Below are 19,585 nucleotides of genomic sequence, written 5' to 3'. Positions count from 1 at the left end.
ACTGTGACCAAGGCTCAGAAATGTACTGTGACAGCAAAGTTTCGTTAGAAGGTAGCTTCATTAGTGCTAAACTAATTGTGGGTGGGAGGTGGTGGTTTTGTGGTGTTGGCAGGGAGAGGACCTTTGGGGCACAGGGACACGACTCCCAGCTGCTCACCTCTGGGACTCAGCTGACCACAAGGAGAGGGAGGGATATCCCCTAGGTTCAGCCGATGGCTAGGTTCAGCCGATGGCAGGCACGTGTGTCAGCGCTCTGTCCAGCTCTGGCCTCCCTGTAAGCCTGCTGAGGGGCTCCTCTTTGGAGCCTTGGGTGAGAAGCCACTGCTGACTGCCCCTCTGGGAGTGCATGTTGGGCTCTGCTCACCGCCATAGCCAGCCAGAGTGGTACCAGGTACCTCTTATCTCAGTAATGTCTGGAATGCGCTATGTCGGGACTTTCCTTCCGCCAAGAGCAGAGCATGCCTGGAACAGGAGACCCTGTGTGGTTCCTGCCTAGCCTCCTACCAGGAATGAGAGACCCCGTGCTGTGCATGTGCAGCTTCCCACCTGCTGCTCCTCCATTCCCCTGGTTGCTGCCCAAAGTATGCCAAGCTAGAGCATCCCTCAGTGTTTGGCAGGAAGGTATGGCCTGCACGGCACTCTTGAGAGCATTGAAAGAATTTGGAGTCCTGGCATAGAGCTGGGCTGCAGGGTACTGTGGCCCCAGGAGCTGACACTGGAGGGGCTAAAGGGTGCTAATGGTGTGGGGGGGAGGTGCGCTGCAGAGGGTATTAGCTGGCACTGGCAGCCTTGGGCAAAAGCTGGCAGCGAGTGGTCATTCCTCTAGGCCAGTCACTGGGCTTGCTGGCAGCAAATGCCAGGGCTGAGTGGTCCCTTGGTTCTGGCTAGAGCCTGTCCGTACTTGTTCTTACAGGAATCATGGCCCCACAACACAGTGCAACTTGAGGTGCATTTGGGAGAGAGCCTAACAGGGGGAGGCTGCTGATCTCTGGGCTGGGACAGGAGGACGCGGTCCTCTGGGAATCACAGCTCATCAGAGTGCTCCTTGTCTTGATGCCATGGCCTCAGGCAGGCCAGGAACATGTCCCAACTTGGCCCACCTAGCTGCTGGAGTATACAAGAGGTCTTGAGAAAGAGCCTGGGGCTCATTCTGACTTTCCAGGGAGTTGGGCAGAGGAGGCAAATTGCTCTTGCGGTGATGCCTCAGCATCCTTCTGCCCTTGAGATGCCCTCACCATTCTTACTCTCACCAGTGCCCTCAGCATTTCTTTCCTGTTATACCCTTAGCATCCTTATGCCCCTGCAACGTCATCAGCATCCTTTTCACCTGCAATGCCCTCAGCATTCTTTTCTGTTGTGATGCCCATAGCATCCTTCTCCTCAGTGCTGGCTCCTGGCTGAATGGCCCTTCTTAGAGCCTTCTTATGCCCTTAGGCAGCAATAGGGGCTGGGGAAGGATGGGCTGGGAGGGTTGTACTCTATCGTGAGGAGCTGTGCAGCTCCGAGTGACCTGCCCCACACGTGCAGATCCTACTGCATCACTGGCAGGTGCTTTCTCTGCAGATTAGGCACAATAACACCCAGCTGGGGCAGCAAGCCCTGCTCCATAGGCCTTACTCGCTTGGCAGGGAGCTGATTAGACAGCCCTGCAGAAGGTAATCTGTCCAAGCCCTGCAGGTCAGCCAGGCTACTGGGGATTACAGCTCCTGGTAATGAGCTTAATTGGGACAGTGTTGTCCTGGAAACTGGAGGGGCTGGCACTGAGCTAACTCTAAGGCTTTGGGACCTGCAGTACAGTTTGGTTATGTGGTCCCAGGCTAGGAAACAGGTGCCAAGGAGAAGGGACAGATGGGCAGCAGGACTTTTGCACAGTGCCTACTGTGCCCCCATTCCACTCAGCAGGAGTTTGTCTGCAGTGGCAGCCTTCTAATTGTGGCTACCTTGGTGTAGTGGCCCTGGCTCATCGCAGGCGCTGTGTCAGGGTCACTGGAGCTGGGCTACAAATGCCCAGGCCTCAGGTGGGTATTCAGAGAGGAGAAAGCTGTGGCATGGCTTTGAGGCAGCAGGGAGCACAGCACCGCTCACATCCCCACCAGCAGTCAGGCAGGTGCGTGCTATGCGGTGAGCAATTTGGGTGGTAGGCTCTGGGGTGCTGCCACCCTGGGGGGAGGAGTGGGCTTACTGAGGAAGTGGCTGTCGGTGCCTGGGGGTTTGCTTGGACACCATGGACAGGCTGTGAAAGCAGGCTGGTAAGCCCAGCTCCCGAGCATGGCTGCCACTCTGTCAGGAGTGAACCCAGCAAGGGGAGGTGACCCTTTGAGCCTGAGGGTGCTGTGCACATCTCTGTGCCCCRTATCCCCATGTTGCCACCAGTACCTCAGGGCTCACTGTCAGCCATGCTGGAGAGGAGGAAAAGCAATGCAAGGAGTGGGGAGCCAGCTCTGGCTGATGTTAGCCTGGCCCGGTCTGCCAGGCTGAGGAGGCTGTGTGTCTCTGGGGCCATGCACAGCCTTCTGCTGTGGGCTGTGCGACTGTCAGGCACCACATGGGCTCACCCCTGGGAGCAATCAGCTTTCTAACCTGTAGCTCAGCTCTTGGGGTCAGCAGGGCAGAGGGACGGAGCTGGTATCAGCAGTAGCTGAGATAAAATGGCCCACATCATGCCCTGGGGCCCGCATCGTGCATCCAGCGGGCAGTGCTGTGGCTCCTGCTCCCCTCTTGTGGCTGCCTAGGCCCTGTGCACAGCAGCAGGGCCAGCCTTGGCAGCAGGAGCTGGTGGGGAACGGCAGGAGTGGGCTTGGCTCCTCTTTATGACCACGTGCCATTGCTGGGGGTGGCAGGGCCAGAAGGGGCCACAAACTCCTCTGCTCCTTGCTGGTAGTTTTGGATGCCTTCTGAGCCCCTGGCCGTTTCTGAGGATGCAGTAATTGCTCTCTGCAATATGGGGTGGCAGCCAGGTCAGGGCAGTGAGACTCTGAAATCTGCGCTGTCCTTCACAGGGTGAGTGGCTGGCATTGACCACAGTGGCTGTTTTGGGGATGGGCAGTTTCGGGGCTCCTGACACTGTCTCTTCGGCACTGCTCTGTTGGGAGCAGAGGGGCTGTGAGAGGAGTGGGTTTGGGTATGTGCTTGCTTGCTATTTCCATTCTGCACACTGCCCATGTGGACTTTCCAGGGTCCTGCTGGGGATGGCTCTGCCTTTCCTTCCTCAACATAGAGCTCTTGGCTACGGCTGGGGACTTTCCAGAGTGCTTTGTTGTCTGTGTGTTTCTATCCTGGCTGCTGGAGCAAACGGAAGTGAGCATGGAGACAGCAAAGGGCTGGACAGCCAGGTCCAGCCCTGTGCCCTTCCTGCCCTGCAGTGGGACCTGGACAGGGATGAGGTTGGGGAGGAGATGGCCAGGCCAGGGCACAATGAAGGATTTGCCATGGGTTGTGTTCTGGAAGGGCCGTGGTGGGCCTTGGAGTTCAGCTTCTTTCTGTGGCTCCCATGGAGCTGCACTGGGACACATCCATCTCTCTGTTCCCCCTGAGCACTCACAATGTCCAGAGCCGTATTATGGACCTTGTTTCACCCTGGGTAGGGCACTGACACCATCACTGGGGTCAGTATGGGAGCCCTGCAGTCATGGCCCCAGTGCTACCAGAGGTGGGTAGCACTGGTGGGTCACCAAGTGGAGGGGGGCAGGAAGCTCCCAGCCCTGTACCAGGGCTCAAAGGGGTGCTGTGTTTGCCTCAATCCATGGGTGCCAGCCCCATGGGTGCCCTGCCCACCCCAGTCTCAGTGGCAGCACTGTCTGTGTGTGCCAACCCTTGCCACAGGTGACCCTGCTGTCTTGTGCCCTTCAGGGAGGCCCTCGAGGTCACACTCAACAATGTCACTGTCTGTGCGGCCGCAGCGCCGAGTCCTCGTTGCCAAGATCAATAGGAGCCAGTCATTTGCTGGAGTGAATTCAACAGTGGATCGGCACTTCAGGTAAGAGATGGGTGTTCATGCTGCCTGTTGCAAAGGATGAGGACAGAGGCAGGGGGTCTGTCAGCCCAAAACTCAATCATGCCATGTCCCAGTCAGGAGGAAGGGCCATCCTAGGCTGGACGAGGGTCATGCAGCCCAGCCCTTCCAAAGTATGGAGGAGCAGATATGGAGCAATTGTTCTCCTGCTCCGGCCAGATCTTGAGGGCTTCCCAAAGTCCAGCTCATCACATTTAATGACTGTCAGTGAAGGGGGCTGAAGGGGCTTTGAAGCTTTATGTCTTGCTTGCTGTGACATCCTGTGGCAGCAAGTTTCTCAGTTTAATTCAGTGCTAGTGGGAATCAGGGTTTCCTTTGGGTCATTTTAAGCCTGTTGCTGCAAGGTTTTTTGGCTGCCCATTAGTTGTGTTGCAAGGAACAGTGAGCAGTCATTCCTTACCCATTCTTTCCAGCTGCTGGCAATGTTGTGGGCCTCGTCATATCCCTCTCCTCCTCTGTACTGAAACTCACGTTGACAGGGGCCCTTCCATACACTGCTCATCTCTGCCTAGCATGTGATTCCCCTCTCCCAAGGAGTTGCAGGTGTCCTTTGAGACATGGGCATGCCATAGGTTTGGGCTGTTGGGTCATGGCATTGTAATGCTTTCAATCCTTTTTCGTAGCGTTTAGCCAGGCTCCTTACCTCCTGATGCACCCAGCATCTCCCAAGCAGGAGAGACATCTCTCAGCCAAGAAGATAGGGAAAGCAGTGTTATGAACGAGCCTGGCCTCAGGAGTGCCTCTAGCTGCCTTGCCGCACTGGACACGTCAGCTGTGTGGACACAAGTCCAGCTAGACCTTTCCAATGCCTAGGACCAGACTCAAGTCCTGCTCCACATGCTCAAGCTGCCCACAGATCTGAGGGTGCCAGTGTAGCTCGCAGTCGTTCAGAGAAGGGAATATGAGTGGTGCTGGATGGACTCCTGCAGCCAAGCAGCTGGTGGAGAGATGCTTGTGGCATCCAGGGCCCTGGAGGATAAGGATGAGGAGGGATGGCTGTGAAGAGCAAGCACTTGCCCATCATTCTAGCTTGGAATGAGGCCAAGACGTTCACTCCTCCCCTCTCCCTCCAACAAAGATTTAGGGAAGTCTTTTCAGCACTTCTCCAAGGAGCCACACAGTATAGGAGGTCTGACCTGAGAAGGTCCCTGCTGGGAACTGGTGAGTGCAGAGCATCTCTTAGATGCTGGTAGCATGGCAGTGCATTAGAAGAGGAAGGGAAAAGCCCAGTCTGAATAGGGAGTTGCAGGTTGGGCTGGGTAGTGAGTCCATTGCACAAGGCAGGAGGGGTGGTATTTGGGTCCTGGCAGTTGGGTTGGCATCTGGGTACGCAGCCGTCCCACAGCTCCTTAAGGCAGTAGGTACCCATACTGCAGGCTTGATGATACCCAGAGAGATGTAGCATCAGTGCTGTGTCCCTGCCCTGTGTTGCTGTACTTTGAGATGGGATGACAGGGCTCTCCATCCTCAGGAGGCACCCATGCTGATGCTAGCTGGGATCCCTTCCTGTCCTGGGGGTTGTATGGAGGCAGACCAACAGGCTGGTGGTGCATTCATTGTGCTACCACCCCCGTGCCTGGACTACAGGGAGCACCTCTATGCTCCTGGCAACCGGGACACTGGAATGGAGCAGAGCATGGTGATCCTTCAAAGGGTGGTCAGGGCTGGAGACATTCCTATGGGAATTCCAGGAGCATGGGCTGGCTGCGGCTGATGTAAGGTCAGTTTGCCCTTGCACCCCCATAAGAAGCATGGGGCCCTCACACCTCCACAGAGGGTATGCCACAGCCTATCTCTCCAACCCCTCTGAGATGAGGCCAGCTTCCCTGCTGTTCTCCACTGTGAGCTCAGCAGGTTGCTCTCTGCCCTTCTCATGCCAGCCATGGCTTTAGGGCAGCCATAGGCATCTTAGGGGCTGTTCTCATTCCCCTTTGCTTTCTTTCCTAAACTAAGCAGTGTTTTCTACCTCTCTGTAGAGGTTTCACGGACCTTTGCCATGCTCTCTGCTGTCCTATGGACCCATCAACCTTGACACCCAGGGTCCAAGACTGACCTGGGACTGAGGTTTCACCAGGAGGGCCAGCGGTGGGATAAGCGGCCACAGTGCCTGTGGATTGTGCGTTCTTGCAAGCCCTACCTTGCCTTGCCGGGTGCATGTGTTGCTTCTCTTCCCTGCATGCAGGGTATTTGCACCAATTGTTGAATTTTCATATCAGTCACTTTGGACCTCATGCATTGTCCTTCCCACCCCCTGTGGCATGCAGGAGGCTGCAAAGCAATCTCCAGCTGCTTCTGCCATGTGTGGAGCATGGGATGCACCATGGGGCCTGGGGCAGTAGGCTTTCTTTGCCCAGAGGCAGTGAGAGCCAGCAGGACTGGTGAAGGCACTGCTCCCACTGACTTGGGATCATAGCTAACAACAGCAGGGGTGCAAACATGTGGGGCAGGCAGTGCTGCCCAGCCCTACAGCTGCTCGTGACTCCATCTCGCCCAGCCCTACTGGCCAGTTAGACTGGCTGGCAGGGAGTCATGGGAGAGGCAGGCAGGTCTGGATGGAGTACTCCCTGGACCTGGCCTTCTTTCTGGTGCTCCCTCTTTACTTAAGCTGGGGTGACTTGGTAGGCTGGGAGGCCCCAACTATGGGTTCACCCTGGCCATGCTGGGTTTGCTTGCCTCTCTTTGTAGGAACCTCTCACCCTTCACCCCTGCTGTCTCCCGCAAGGCTGGCTCCAGGGTCAGTAGGATGTTCTCAATGTCCCACAAATCCCCACCACCCAAGGTGCCTCAGCCCAACCGCCTGGATGAGGTGTATGAAGCACTAAAGAAGGGCCTGACGTAAGTGCTGGGGCTCCCTGTGGCTGGGTGTTTGAAGTCAGGGAGGCCCAGAGGGCATGGGAACAGCTTGGCATGGGTTGGGGTGGACCTGGGACAGGATTAGAAGCTCTCTCCTCTCAATGGACAGGCATGTGCCAGGTATCCTGGGCAAATCCTGCTTCAGATAGTGCCTCGGAATCCTGGAGCAGTGCAGGAGAAGAGGTGCAAGTTCCTGAGGTTCCACAGGACAATAGGAGGGCCAGGATTGTACCACCTCCCTGAGACTGTCCCCAGTTGGGACATATCTAGTGCTGCAGGGTTGGCCCTGGTCCACCCCTCTGCATCCTACACAGAGATGCCCGTGGGCTCCTTGCTTGGGTGCTGACAGCTGCTGTGATATATGGGGAGTGTAACATGGGAGTGCAGGGCCCAATCTGGCTTGCTGGGCGTAGTGTGGACAGTGGCTGGCAGGGGCCATGCCATGCATAACAGGCTTGGCATGACATCTGAGACTGACTACTGTGGTGCTGTTGCCCTAGAGCCTACCTGGAGGTGCACCAGCTGGAACTGGAGAAGCTCAGCACCCAGATCCGTGAGTCCAAGAGGAATTCACGCCTGGTGAGTGTCACAGCCCCTCAAGAGCCTGACTGGGCAAGCTGGTTCCATTTGGCCCAGTCTGAGTACACAGGAGAGAAGGGATTTATGGGGAGCAGCACTTTGCTTCATGGTTGTGACTAGGGCAACTCATTGTCTATCTGTGCCCTGAGGCAGAGCCTCTTCCTATGATAGAATTCAGGGCCCTGCTGGGCTATGATGTTGGGCTGCTCAGGGTTCCTATTCTACTGTCGGGCACATCACTCTGGTCCTGGCTGGGTGCTGCATGTCTGTGCTGACATGCTATGGGTGGTGGTTGTGCGATGTGCTGGGTCTCTTTGGGCAGAGCGGGCTTTGTGCTGCATCTTATCCCTCTCCTCTCTCCTCCAGGGCTTTCTCTACGACCTGGATAAGGTAAGTTGGAGCAGTGTCCCATCACCATTGCCTCCTCTATCCTAGGAGCAGGGACATGCTGCTGCAAGTCCCTTGTCTGCTAGCAGTGTCCCATTGTCCAGTACCTGCCCTCCCTCCCTTGCATGTCAGAGTGCCTGCAGCATGGGATTGGGGCTCTCTGGGCAGAGTGGACAGGGGATGAAGCAGGGACCAGCAGGGACTTGTAGCCAGCTTCTTGCAAGCAGAAGCTATGTTTGGTGAGTGCTCATCGTAGGTTAGCTTGAGCCTGGATGAACATGGGAGAACAGCACCCTGGAACTTGGCCTGTTTTCCTGAGAGACCCTGCAGAACAGGGAAGGCTGTAGGATACTGCCAGCTCATGGGTGCAAGCTTGGCTTCTGCTCTGCTCACCATCAGCTACCCTTCTGCAGTGCCCTGCACACAGCAGGGCCAATGACCAGGGCATGTGCTGACCCATGGCATGGGCATGCAGCAGGGTGTCTGTCCTGAGCATATCCTGGCCTGCTATCCATCTCAGAAGGGTTCCTTTTGCCTCTGACACTGTCTCCTCTGCTTTTCCAGCAAGTCAAGTCAATTGAGCGCTTCCTGCGTCGCCTGGAATTTCATGCTAGCAAGGTAAGAGCTGGGGGTTAGGGTCAACTTTGTGGTCCTCTGAGCTTCCAGCTTCCTTGCAGCATTGGCAATGTGGGACTCTTCCCTGCCTGGCTCCTGGCTTGTTCCTCACATTAGTCATACTTCAGCAATGCCAAGGCAAACCTCTGGTGCTTGGCCCCACTTAGCCTGCTCTGCACCCACGTCTTGGCACAAATGCAGCCATGTGCTGTCCCACCAGGCACATAGTCCTGCATGAGCAGGGTGCCCCGGAGACTGGCTGAAGAATGTCTTAAGGCATAGCTGCCGGAGCTCGGCAGGAGCCAGGAGGTTGGTGCTGGTTCCTGCCTGCTGTTTGGCCCTCCCAGCATAGCACCCTGCCCCTCACTGCCGGTCTGGGCCTGTCCTTGCAGATAGATGAGCTCTACGAGGCCTATTGCATCCAGCGACGACTCCGTGATGGGGCCCACAACATGGTCAAGGCTTACAGCACAGGGTCACCAGGCAGCCGAGAGGCACGTGAGAGCCTGGCTGAGGCCAGCAAGGGCTACAAGGAGTACACAGAGGTAAGGGGCCTGGCATGGGGTAGGTTAAGAGGGTGCTGAGCCTGGGGGCTGCTGCTGACAGGTGCTTTCCATCTGTCTGCCCCCAGAACATGTGCCTGTTGGAGAGCGAGCTGGAGAGTCAGCTGGGCGAGTTCCATGTGCGGATGAAAGGTAACACATCCCCCTCCAGCCTGGGCCATTGACTGCTTCATGCCACCATGGACCATGGACTAGCCATGCCCCTCTGTCTTCTCTTGCAGGACTGGCAGGTTTTGCCCGGCTGTGCGCTGGTGACCAGTATGAGGTTTGTGGGACCTCTGGGACATGGATCAGGCTCTGCTGTCCTCCATCCCTGTGGTCTTTACTGTGCCTGGAGCTGTACAGAGAGGCCTTGACCTGGAGTACCGGTGCTGGGTGGGCTGGCGTGCTGTGGGTCTGTGATGGGTGGCATGGAGCCCTGGAGGCACCCTGGGAGGTGTGGAGAACACCCACCATCCTGCCTCCCTACCCTCATGCCTCTGCTTTCTCCTCAGATCTTCATGAAGTATGGACGGCAACGGTGGAAGTTGCGGGGACGCATTGAGGTGAACAGCAAGCAGGTGTGGGACAGCGAGGAGATGGTTTTCTTGCCCCTCATCACCGAGTTCCTTTCCATCAAGGTACAGGGCTCTGTGGATAGAGCAGAGAGGAGGCAGGGACAATGTGGCCTGATAGGCATTGCACCACCTTTCCCATCCAGAGCTGCCCTGGGGGCTGTGTCGGGAACAGCAGCAGAGGTTGTGCCATGCCCTGAGGGAAAGCTGTGCTCTAAACACATAGAAAAAGCCATGGGCTACTTGTGGGAGGAGAGCACACCAGACATAGCACTGGGAGCCAGTTGGGGGTTCCCTGCTTGCTGCAATCCCATTACCACATTTCATCTCTTCAAGGATTGCCTCCAGGACCTAAAGCTAATCCTCGCTGGGGAGGGTGGAGGAGATGCTGTCCTGTGGTGGTGGCATCCTGGTAAGAGCAGGCATGTTGCGTGCTTAGCATTCAGTGCCTTCATCTCATCATCTCTTCTCCTTCCTTCCGCAGGTGACAGAGCTTAAGAGCCTGGCTAACCATGTCGTGGTGGGCAATGTGTCATGTGAGACTAAGGACCTCTTTGCAGCTCTACCCCAAGTAGTGGCTGTGGATATCAATGACTTGGGTACCATCAAACTCAGCCTGGAGGTGACCTGGAAGTGAGTACCTCAGCAGGCACCCCTAGCAGGGCACAGAGGGCTGGGATGCCTGGCATGGCATGGAGAGAGCTGGCCTGCCCTGGGTTCTCCCTCATCCCAAACCTGGGTTGCAGTTATGGGGTGTCAGAGGTGCACTGAATAGGGCTGCAGGGCCCTGTGTGTCCCAGTATCCCTCCTGTTCACTGCAGAGCAGGGTTGAGACCCCATCATTTTACCTGCACCCTTCATCTCCCTGCTCTGCTCACCAGCCCCTTCGACAAGGATGACCAGCCCTCAGCAGCAAGCACCGTCAACAAGGCCTCCACAGTGAACAAGAGGTTCTCCACGTACAACCAGAGCCCACCAGATACACCATCCCTGCGGGAACAGGCTTTCTATGTAAGTGTAGCACGAGGCAGAGCTGCTTACCCTGCGGGTGATCTGTCACGCACAGGGGAGCGTGTGGGGATGCATACGCCCAGCCACTTCGTCAACTTAATGTGTGCCCTGCTAGGTCCCACCAGGTCGCACAGCTCAGAGGAGATGGAATGGGGTAGCCTCTTATCCCTTCACACCCCTTGCTCTATCCATCTGGCCACGGCCTCTCTACACTAGCCTGTAAGCCCCTATTCCTCCCATGTTCATGGCTCCTTTTCTCTCTGCCCAAGAGCCCGGCGCGGGCAGCCGACAAGCACGGCTGGTCCTTGTTGGACATCTTTCGAGAGACACTCTTCAAAAAGCTGTCTCAAGGCTGCTCCTGCGGCGACGTCTCCTCGGTCGAGCTTGGGAGATGGCCGCAGCAGGGCTGTGTAAGTGCGAGGGCTGGAGCTGGCCTGTAGCTTAGCCCAATGGCTTGGCCGTTCTGCAGTAGTGATAGCCGCTCCTTGCCTTCTACTCACTAGCCCTTTCTGAAGGCCGAGATCCTGATCCTGCCAGCCGAGGCCCTGAACCTGCCAGCCAGGGCCTTGGCTGCCGTGAGGGGATAGAACCACCAAGGATGCTGGTGTAGTGAGCACTCGTGTCCTTGGGTCACACTGAAGCCCAGCCACAAGCTCAGGGAGCACTGGCTGTGTGAGCTGGCCCTGCTCCTCCATCTATAAGCCTTCATGTGAGAGCAAGGCAGTAGTGAGTAGAAGGCGTGTCCATGTTCCCGCACTGGTGGCATTGGCGTGGCATTGGTGTGATGTGACGTGCTGGCTGGTGCTGCCCCCTGCAGGCTGGTGGTGGGGCCATACCTGTCCTTGTAGCTGTGACGTCCCAGTACCCCTCCTGTTCACTGCAGAGCATGGCTGCATTCTGCGTGTTGCACCTTCTCTGCGCCAGACCTCTCTGTAGCACCTGGGAGCTGCCAGCATCCTGGAATGGCACCCAGCAAACCGGGAACGTGTGCGGTGGGGTCTGTGCAGCAGGACTCCTGGGTCCCTCCTCAGTGTGGTGTGGGATCTGAGACTTGAAGGGGAAGCAGCACATGGGCAATATGGCCATGGTATGCCAGGCCTTTGCCTTCCTCCTTGCTGGGCCGTGGAGCCAGGCTAGCCAAGAGGGATGAGCCAGCAGCTCCTGGGGCCCAGGCTCCTGCAGCTAGAGGGGGCTGATCTCTGCTCTGGCCCCATAAGATCCCCAGAGCATCATCCCTGAGGGTTACAGCAGCCTTAGTGCTTTCTGGTATAATCTGCCCCCCTCAATGGGAGAGGAAGGCAGCCCAGGTGAGGGCAATGCCCCTGAGGAAATGGGCGGCCACAGGAGGTACCCAGCTGATGCACCATGTCCTCTCCCTTCCTAGAACATGCTGCGGCGCCAGGAGGAGCTGGAAAATGGTACAGCCTGGTCCATTTCCTCGGAGTCATCAGATGATTCCTCGAGTCCCCAGCTGTCAGGCAATACCCGCCACACTGTACACAAGCCTATCGTGCAGCCAGAGGTGCAGGCTTCAGCCCCTGCCATCGAGATCTCCTTCTCCCAGCAGCAGGAGGCAGGGGCTGGAGCCAGCATGCCTGCCGGACCGAGGCTGCCCGACCAATCAGAGGAGCAAGGCAGCTCCAAGAAGGATGTGGTGGCCAATGGGCACGTGCCCTACTCCCGGACTCTGAGCCACATCAGTGAAGCCAGTCTGGACGCCACAATGGAGGCCAAAGCTCTGGAGAGCATGTGGGAGCCCTCTCCAAGCCCAGAGGACTCTGGCCCAGGCGAGCCAGACACAGACTCCCTCCCTTGTGCCTCAAACGTGATGTCGGCAGCATGGCCAGGGCAGGACAGAGGCTTTGAGGCCAAGCCCCGCACCATGGTGTCATGGTCTGAGGCCTGTGAGATGGAGGCCACACAGGTAGAGCCAGTGGTGAGCCAAGAGCTGGTGCAGAGTGGCTGTAACACCAAGGCCCCCACACAAGCCACAGGCCCAGCACACACCTCCGTGGAGAAGATGTCCATCCACACCTCACTGCTGCCTGCCAGTCCCCCTGAGGTCCCACGAGTGAAGGCTGTGGACTCAGGCTTGGAGGAGGCCATCAGCCTCCTGGGCTCAGCCCTGGATGACTATCGGGGACAATTTCCAGAGCTGCAGCCCCTTGAACGGGAGCTCAAACACCTGGAAGAGATCCTGCTGGTGAGGGGGCCTCAGAGGGAGTCCACAGCAGTACCTGGGGATGAGGGCGGTGAGGCCATCCCAGTTGGCAGGGTGCAGAGATGAGGGTGCTGGGGCCATCCCAGCTGGCAGAGCTTGGGGACGAGGATGGCAGAGCCATCCTGGCTGGCAGTACACAGGGATGAGGGTGCCAGGCCATCTTGGCTTGCATGCCAATGTCTAATGAAGTCATGCCCTCCTCCACAGCACAAGCAAGGTGTGTTCCTCAGCCGGGCCTCCAGCATCAGCCTCACAGTGGAGCATGCACTAGAGAGCTTCAGCTTCCTCAACACCTCTGACATGGATGACTCAGAGGGCTCTGAGGAGGAGGTCATCCGGGATGAGAGGTGTGCAGCAGTGGGGCTCAGGACAGGGTGCAGGGCAAGATGCAGCCCTGGGGCAGTTGGGACAGGGGTCTCCACCTCTGGTGCAGTGCCTCTCTGCGCTGGGGGCCCCAGCATGGTTAGACTAGCCTGTCTCACCTCAGGGCAGGCCTAGTTTGAAGAGTGGTGGGATCCAGTCCATCTGGGGAGCATAGTGCCACCTCGTACCTCTCTGGGGTTTCATCTTCATGGGGCTGGGTTGAGAGACAGCCCATGTCCCTGCACTACTGGGATCTGCTCCTTTGCTCAGCCCTAAGCAGTCCAAATGAAGTAATATTGAAGGTCCTATAGAAACTCTGCCCAGTGTTTCTCCTGCAGCAATGGGAGGGGAAGGGCTGGATCTGGGTTTCCTGCACTGACCTGATGGCTTGGTCTCTTCCTGGCTTGCAGGAGGGCTGGCAAACCCCGGCGTGGGAGTGGGGCCCCCAGCGCTGGTGAGATGGGGGCAGACGACGCTGGCTTGTGCAGCTGCTCTGAGGGCAGCACAGATCCCATGAGTACTGGCAACGAGTTCTTGGATAAGTCCCTGGTGCTTCATCTCAACAACTGCAACTGCCTGCTGCTGGTGAGAGCAGGGGCCAGAGCATGGCAGTGGGGCATGTCCTGAGGCTGGCAGGCACTAGGGTGGGCTGTGGGACCCCGGAAGAGCCTGACAAGCTGGGTAGCTCCAATAACTCTCCTTGAGATTGCTCTCATCACAGCCTCGAGGGCCATGCCAATGCTGTGATCTGAGTGCCAGGCTCTGTCCTTACGGTCAGTGGTTTGTCTGTGCCTTGCAGAAGCTGGGCACCTTTGGGCCCCTGCGGTGCCAGGAGATGTACGCCCTGGACAGGTTGTTGCGGGAAGCGCAGGTGCTGGAGATCGTGTGTCAGCTAACAGAAGAGCGATTGGGAGCAGCCAGCTCTGCTGCTGAAGGTAAAGGCATGTGGCAGAGGGACCCACCTATGCCACCTCCCTCTTCAGGGCTGCTTGGGGCCTGGGCCCCTCTTATGGGCCTCGCTTGGCAGAAGGGGGCTGTGCCAGCAGGAAGGCAGGAGGTGCCTGTCAGCTGCTTGGGCCCAGAAAAGGCTTGACAACATGTATCCCCACAGTGGTGCAGTTCTCAACACAGAAGGAGGGAGTACTGCCCCTTTGGGACCTCTGCGTGAAGGTACCCAATGTCTATACCTGCCCTGTGGAGCAGTTCCTGCAGGTGCTGAGCACCCAGTATGCAGCGCTTATCAACGAGCGGCACCCTGGCCTGGCTGACGCAGGTAAGTAGGCACCCAAGGGTGTTCAGGAAGTGAATTGCCAGTACCTCTCACTGACCCCTGCTGGGGCATTATGGGTGTCAAGAGCCCTGGAAAGACCAGTAGGGTGTCCAGGGATGCCATGTACACTGACTTGAGCCCTTCTCTGTAGTGTGTGTGAAGCTGGTGGAGGATGTGCTGAATCGACGGCTACCCCGGCGACCTGGCAGTGCCCAGAGTGAGCAGGTCACCATCTTCCAGTACTGGAGCCACTTTGAGTCACTCGGTGCCCTGGTGCTGGATGCCTATGTGATGGAGCTGGCAGAAGAAGGTGGGTGCTCTTCTGCTCTTGCGGGGCCCTGGCATGGCAGTGCCCAGCCCTGAGCAGGGGTGCCCAAGCTTCTTGCACCCATGCCTTGGAGTATCAACTTGTAGCAACTCCACAGCCTGCTGTGGGGCATCATCCAGGGGCTCAGCCATCCTTGAAGTGGGCAATCAGGCCTGATCCATCCCTAGTGTGCAGTACACTCCCTTGCTGCCTTCCCAGGCTCCCTTGGGTCTGTGTTCTCCACACATCCCCTGGCACCTCAGCTTGGGTGCCCCTACAGCCCCACACAGGGTAGTACACCTGTGAATACACTGCATGGAAGCTCCTTCTGCCCAGTGTGGTAGCAGTGTGCCCAGGGCTGAGCTCCCTGCACTTGTACAGCCCTGGGAGGAGGCAAGGGCATATGGGCAATGCTGCCAAGGTCTTGGCACCCCAGCTTAGCAGGCCATTCCCTGCAGTGCTGCTGGCGCAAAACCTGAACTCAGACGACCAGGATGTGGTGCTRCGGGCCCTGAAGCGCATGCCTGAGGGCCGCCTCAAGAAGGAGGGACTGAAGGCACTGAGCCTGCTCCTCACAGAGGGAAACAGCAAGGTGGTGAGCGCTGTGTCGGCCCAGCTCCGCAGCCTGGCTGAAAACCCCCGCTTCCGCCAACGGGTATGTTGCAGGCAGATCTGGGGTGAGGTGGGCTGGTGGTGCCGCCAAGGGGTGCTGCCTCCCACATTTGCTACAGCCAAGGGCAAGTGCTGACACCCAGTCTCCCCCAGGCCCTTGTGTGTTACCTGGACCAGCTGGAGGATGAAGAGATGCAGATACGTGTGGCAGGGTGCGCAGCATTGGGCTGTCTCAAGGTAAAAGGGCTACAGGGAGATACTAGTGGTGCCCAGATGCTTGTGGTAGTTCAGTCCCAGGACTGGCATGGCTGCAGGGTGGATGAAGAGGAATTGGATGTGGCCAAGGGCTGCCTGGTGGTGCCCCAGTGGTTGCTGCACATCCCACTGCTCCTGAGATAATGTAGCTGGAGGGGACCCAAATGCAGCAGAGAACCAGGCAGGAACAGGCCCTGAAGGGAGGTAGAGAGGGAAGGGACAGAGCCAAGGGATTTTCTTGTCCAAAACTGGGCAGGAGGAGAAAGGAGAGCTCAATGGGAGCTTTGGGACCTACCCATGCCAGCCTGGTACCTGCCACGGGGCTGTAGCAATCCATACTACCTTCTCTTCTGGGCTGTGCCCATGTTGCCAGGTAGCTGCCCTTAGACCTTTGCCCTCATTCCTGCAGGCCAAGGAGAGCATCGAGCAGCTGGTTTACCTGTGCCAAACCGACAAGGAACCTGTACGGGAGGCAGCCAAGCAGAGTCTGATGCTGTGTGGTGAGTGTCCTGCTGTATTGCTTTGCTCCCTCCCCACTCTGGGCTCCCGAGGGACATCTCTCAGTGCCATGCACTGGCATTGCCAATGGGAAAAGGGTGTCCTGGGTTCATTGCTGCCTAGCCCTATGTGGTAGGGTCATGTCTTCCCTCGTACCAGCTCTGGCCAGGGAAGAGCAGGTTGGCAGTGGGCATTGAGGGCTGGAAGTGCCCCCAGCCAAAGAGTGCTAAGCATGGTTGTTATTTATTATTTGCTAGATGGCACTGAGAGAACCATCTGAGTGGGTTACTAGGCCTCCGGGTCGTGACAGCTGCTACACAGGTTGGGACATGTGAGCCATCCTCGTCCCTGGTCTCTGCTCCTGTTGCTTTGCTCACAAGTGTGTCGTCTTAGAGCCTGTCAACCATGTCATGTTTTGGAGTCTGTATGTCTTGGCTGTTTGTAGAGCCCATGCCCATGGCACACCCAGCACATGGGTGTCCATTGTGTCCATTTTGCAGCAGGTTGTCCATGTCACAACTTCTCACTGGGAGGTGGCTGCTGTGTGCAGATCTGTGTTGGTGGAGGGGGGACCAGGGCAGAGATCTCTGGGCCAGTTTGCAGCATGGACATCTTTGTCCCTGCATGTATGCAGGGTTTGGGGGAGCCTTCTTGATACTGGAGCGAGCACACACAGACATGCACAGCTGTTTGAGACATGCCTCCCCTGCCTCCTGCCTCTGGTACAGCCCAAGCCCTGGCCTGTTTGCCCTGCCTGGGCTCTCCACAGGTGAGTAGGGTCAGCAGCCAGTGCTCCTGAAGCTGAGATGTGAGAGATCCCTTCCATGCATGGGCATGGTGCAGCAGGCAGCTGGAGAACAGAATTTACAATGCATGAATCAAATACAAGAGCCTTGGGGACTTCATGAGCCTGATTCCAGCCGGGACCTTGTCCAAATGTGTACCAAGTGAAGCATGAGCAATTTCTGTGCTCTGTGGCTGTGTCACCCAGGCTCAGCTCCATCAGGCATTAGCCACATTCCCCCTTCCAGGCAAAGGAAGGTGGCTGGGGATGAGCAGGGGCCAGAGTGCCAGAATTTTGGTTCGCTGACCACAGTCTGTACTTGCAGGTGAGGATGGTAAATCAGCTCACAGGCGGCTGGAGGAGACCCTGGACAGCCTCCCGAGGATCTTTGCACCAGCCAGCATGGCCAGTACAGCTTTTTGAGACACGACACACACCTGCCTGCCATCCCTCAGGGCAAAGGCACTGCTAGGCTGCCTGGGCTTGCATGGACCAAGCCAGCACCCAGAGTCTCCCACCCTCAGCAGCACACTGCAGTATTACCCCTACCAGCAGCTTGCCGCAGCCGCTCACTGCCTTACAGAGCACTGCTTTCCCTGCCCCTGACACTGGCCATTTGGGGTGCCCTGTATGCACCCCTGGGCAGGGGRGATTGCTGCACCTCTCACCCTTTGATTGCTATTTAAATTGCCAGGGAGCTTGCCCTACCTGCCCCATCATTGGCTACAGCTGGGGCTACAGATGCCTACTGGAGCAGGGCAGAGATGTACCAGAGTTCTCCGCCACTTCCCTTCCTGTTGCTCGAGGTCACATGCCCTTCCCCCGAAGGATCTGCACTTTGGAAATGATGCTGTTTCCTTCCAGGAGTTTCCTGGGCTGTGGGGACTATCACCCTTTGACACCTGCAGTCCCCAGGACTTAAATAAAATGATATATGAGATATTAATATATTCTGCTGGCATTTCTTCTTTCCAGCTCCACGTGCTCCTGTCCCTCCCCAGGCCTGGCTGTAGGGAGTGCAGTGAGATATGACCATACCCCAGAACCTTTCCCAGTCTTTTGGGAAGCACTGTGGAGGGTAGGGGCAGGAGGAGCAACAGAGAGAGGGATGGACAGATGGATGGACAGAAGCTGCCACCTTTTTTTTTGGTTTTATTTTATTTTTTATTTACAGATTTTTGCAGAAAAACAAAAGCAAAAAATTCTTTTCTATAATGTCTCTATAAATCTATATATAATGTAATTACAGAGAATGACTAATTTTGATTTTAAAGCAGAAATAAAAACAAACCTTTAATGAGTGATGGTGTCATTGTGTGGGTGTTTCTTGAGCTCCCTTGCTTTGGGGCAGTGTAGCTAGTGGTTAGCATGGCTGACTGGTGGGCTGGAGGGTTGTCACAGGATGCAACTGCATGGCCTAGCTGCAGTTAGGTGCACTGAACTGTGCTAGGCAGCTGGCAGTCCTCGCCCACACCTCAGCTGCCAGCCATTCCCATGCTACAGCTGGGGCAACACAAGGTGTGCCATGGGGCTGCCAGCCCAGGCAGGCAGCAGCCAGCCCTAGCCTGAGCCAGCTTTCAGAGCTGGCAGGCACCTTTTTGCAGCCAGCTGTGCAAGGGAAGAAGAGACCAGGTTGCTCCCTGGCACAGAGGTGATGTGTGGGCCAAGCAGGAGTTTCAGTCTTCTTGGCACAGCACAGCTGGGCAGAGAGGATTGCCCCAGCACTGCTCAGCACTGCCTAGGTCTGTGGTGTGGCTTTGCTGTCCTGCCCTCCAGGAATATTGACACGGTGATGATTTGAATGCCATTGCCTGTGGTGTCTTTTTCAAAGTGCCTTGATTCAGTGGTCCACAAATAAATGTTTGTGGACGGAGTGACAAAGTTAGACTCAACTAGGTGTGTCTCAGGTGCTTGGAAAGCCAGGATCTGACATGGTGGGAACTGCCTGGAGCCATGTGTGGTAAATGCAGCAGAGGAGCAGGTCCTCACCAGCTCGCTTCCACAGTGGCTTTGGTGTCACCAAAAGGAGAGCAGGAACCTTTTTAAGCAGTGGAAGGTGTTTCCACCTTTTCTGAGCTTTGCAAGAGTGCCTAAGATGTTGCAAAAACTTAGGCAAACCCTTGCCTGCTGGGAGTGGGAAACCTCGCTCAAGCTGGCATGTGTTGTGCATGCTGAGGCCATGCCATGGGGCTGCTGCCAGATATAGCAAGGTCCCAGTGGAGCTGGTGTCTAACAAAGGGTATACAGTTTGTCCTTAGAGGTGATCACTGCCTGCACAGTGGGTTGGGCAGGCAGGCTTAAGGATGTCCCCAAACCCTGGAAATCAGGATGTTCCCCTGCTATTTCCAGGGCAACCCTAGTTTCTACTCTGGTTCATGCCTATGATGGGAATGCACCGTGGTGCCTGATCCCAGGCAGTAGTGGAACCAAGGCCAGAGCTTGCTGAGGCTGAAATTGTTTTCAAAACATCCTCCTCAGGGATTTGGCACCTTTTGGGTTTCCTCTCAATGGTAAGAACAGTAAATCTGGCTGCAGTGGCACTGAGCTGCAAAGGCTCATAGAATCACACAATAATAAAGGTTGAAAGGGACCTCTGCAGATGACTGTCCATTCCTCCTGCTCAAACCCAAGTCAACTAGAGCAGGTTGCCAAAAACTGTATCTAGTCGAGTTCTGAGTATCTCCAAGGGTGGAGACTACAA

General features: G+C 56.8%; 1 protein-coding gene across 6 annotated transcripts in view; it reads left to right on the top strand.

Annotated features, from left to right (window-relative positions):
• The window catches only part of RIPOR1 (RHO family interacting cell polarization regulator 1), a 37,596-nt gene extending 19,410 nt beyond the window's left edge, over window positions 1–18,186 (top strand). For 4 of the 6 annotated variants that reach the window (XM_085319169.1, XM_085319166.1, XM_085319168.1 and 1 more), the window contains exons 2-22: window positions 3,850–3,976; window positions 6,698–6,847; window positions 7,366–7,444; window positions 7,811–7,834; window positions 8,396–8,449; window positions 8,839–8,991; window positions 9,078–9,141; window positions 9,231–9,274; window positions 9,504–9,629; window positions 10,048–10,196; window positions 10,445–10,574; window positions 11,959–12,777; window positions 13,003–13,142; window positions 13,569–13,743; window positions 13,958–14,093; window positions 14,270–14,431; window positions 14,580–14,738; window positions 15,194–15,390; window positions 15,501–15,584; window positions 16,012–16,102; window positions 17,210–18,186. In XM_085319169.1, coding sequence (XP_085175295.1) covers window positions 3,876–3,976; window positions 6,698–6,847; window positions 7,366–7,444; window positions 7,811–7,834; window positions 8,396–8,449; window positions 8,839–8,991; window positions 9,078–9,141; window positions 9,231–9,274; window positions 9,504–9,629; window positions 10,048–10,196; window positions 10,445–10,574; window positions 11,959–12,777; window positions 13,003–13,142; window positions 13,569–13,743; window positions 13,958–14,093; window positions 14,270–14,431; window positions 14,580–14,738; window positions 15,194–15,390; window positions 15,501–15,584; window positions 16,012–16,102; window positions 17,210–17,307 — 3,135 coding nt within the window. In that variant the 5' untranslated portion in view covers window positions 3,850–3,875 and the 3' untranslated portion in view covers window positions 17,308–18,186. Of the gene's footprint in view, window positions 1–3,849; window positions 3,977–6,133; window positions 6,196–6,697; window positions 6,848–7,365; window positions 7,445–7,810; window positions 7,835–8,395; window positions 8,450–8,838; window positions 8,992–9,077; window positions 9,142–9,230; window positions 9,275–9,503; window positions 9,630–10,047; window positions 10,197–10,444; window positions 10,575–11,958; window positions 12,778–13,002; window positions 13,143–13,568; window positions 13,744–13,957; window positions 14,094–14,269; window positions 14,432–14,579; window positions 14,739–15,193; window positions 15,391–15,500; window positions 15,585–16,011; window positions 16,103–16,357; window positions 16,422–17,209 lie in introns of those variants that run through there. The other 2 variants (XM_085319165.1, XM_085319167.1) reach the window with 2 other exon arrangements.
• The last annotated feature ends 1,399 nt before the right edge of the window (window positions 18,187–19,585 follow it).

The sequence above is a fragment of the Rhea americana genome, unplaced genomic scaffold (genome assembly GCF_003343005.1).
Source record: "Rhea americana isolate MKP2758 unplaced genomic scaffold, rheAme1 scaffold_572, whole genome shotgun sequence".
NCBI classification, from domain to species: domain Eukaryota; kingdom Metazoa; phylum Chordata; class Aves; order Rheiformes; family Rheidae; genus Rhea; species Rhea americana.
The sequence above is the reverse complement of the archived record's forward strand: the minus strand, read 5'-3'. Positions and strand labels throughout refer to the sequence as shown.